General features: G+C 76.1%; 1 protein-coding gene across 1 annotated transcript in view; it reads left to right on the forward strand.

The window, feature by feature from the left end:
- SEBOX (SEBOX homeobox) overlaps window positions 1-255 on the forward strand; it is a 7,759-nt gene that overhangs the window by 1,306 nt on the left and 6,198 nt on the right. The window contains 1 exon segment of the mRNA XM_019510982.1: window positions 28-248. Coding sequence (XP_019366527.1) covers window positions 28-248 — 221 coding nt within the window.

Below are 255 nucleotides of genomic sequence, written 5' to 3' on the forward strand. Positions count from 1 at the left end.
CGGGGGCATGGCTCCCTGCCCCCGGAGGAGGGGCCGGGCCGGGCAGGGGGCGCTGGCCCGGGCTGAGGGGCTGTGCGCTGGGCGCAGGGAGCAGCGTGCAGCCGGGCCGCAGGAAGAGGAAGCGCACCACGTTCAGCCGGGGGCAGCTGTGCCAGCTGGAGCGCGTCTTCGCTGCCCTGCCCTACCCGGACATCGGCACCCGCGAGCGCCTGGCCGAGCTCACACAGCTGCCCGAGGCCAAGATCCAGGTGCGGG

Source organism: Gavialis gangeticus, unplaced genomic scaffold (assembly GCF_001723915.1).
Source record: "Gavialis gangeticus isolate Ggan-Ray unplaced genomic scaffold, GavGan_comp1, whole genome shotgun sequence".
Taxonomy (NCBI): Eukaryota; Metazoa; Chordata; order Crocodylia; family Gavialidae; genus Gavialis; species Gavialis gangeticus.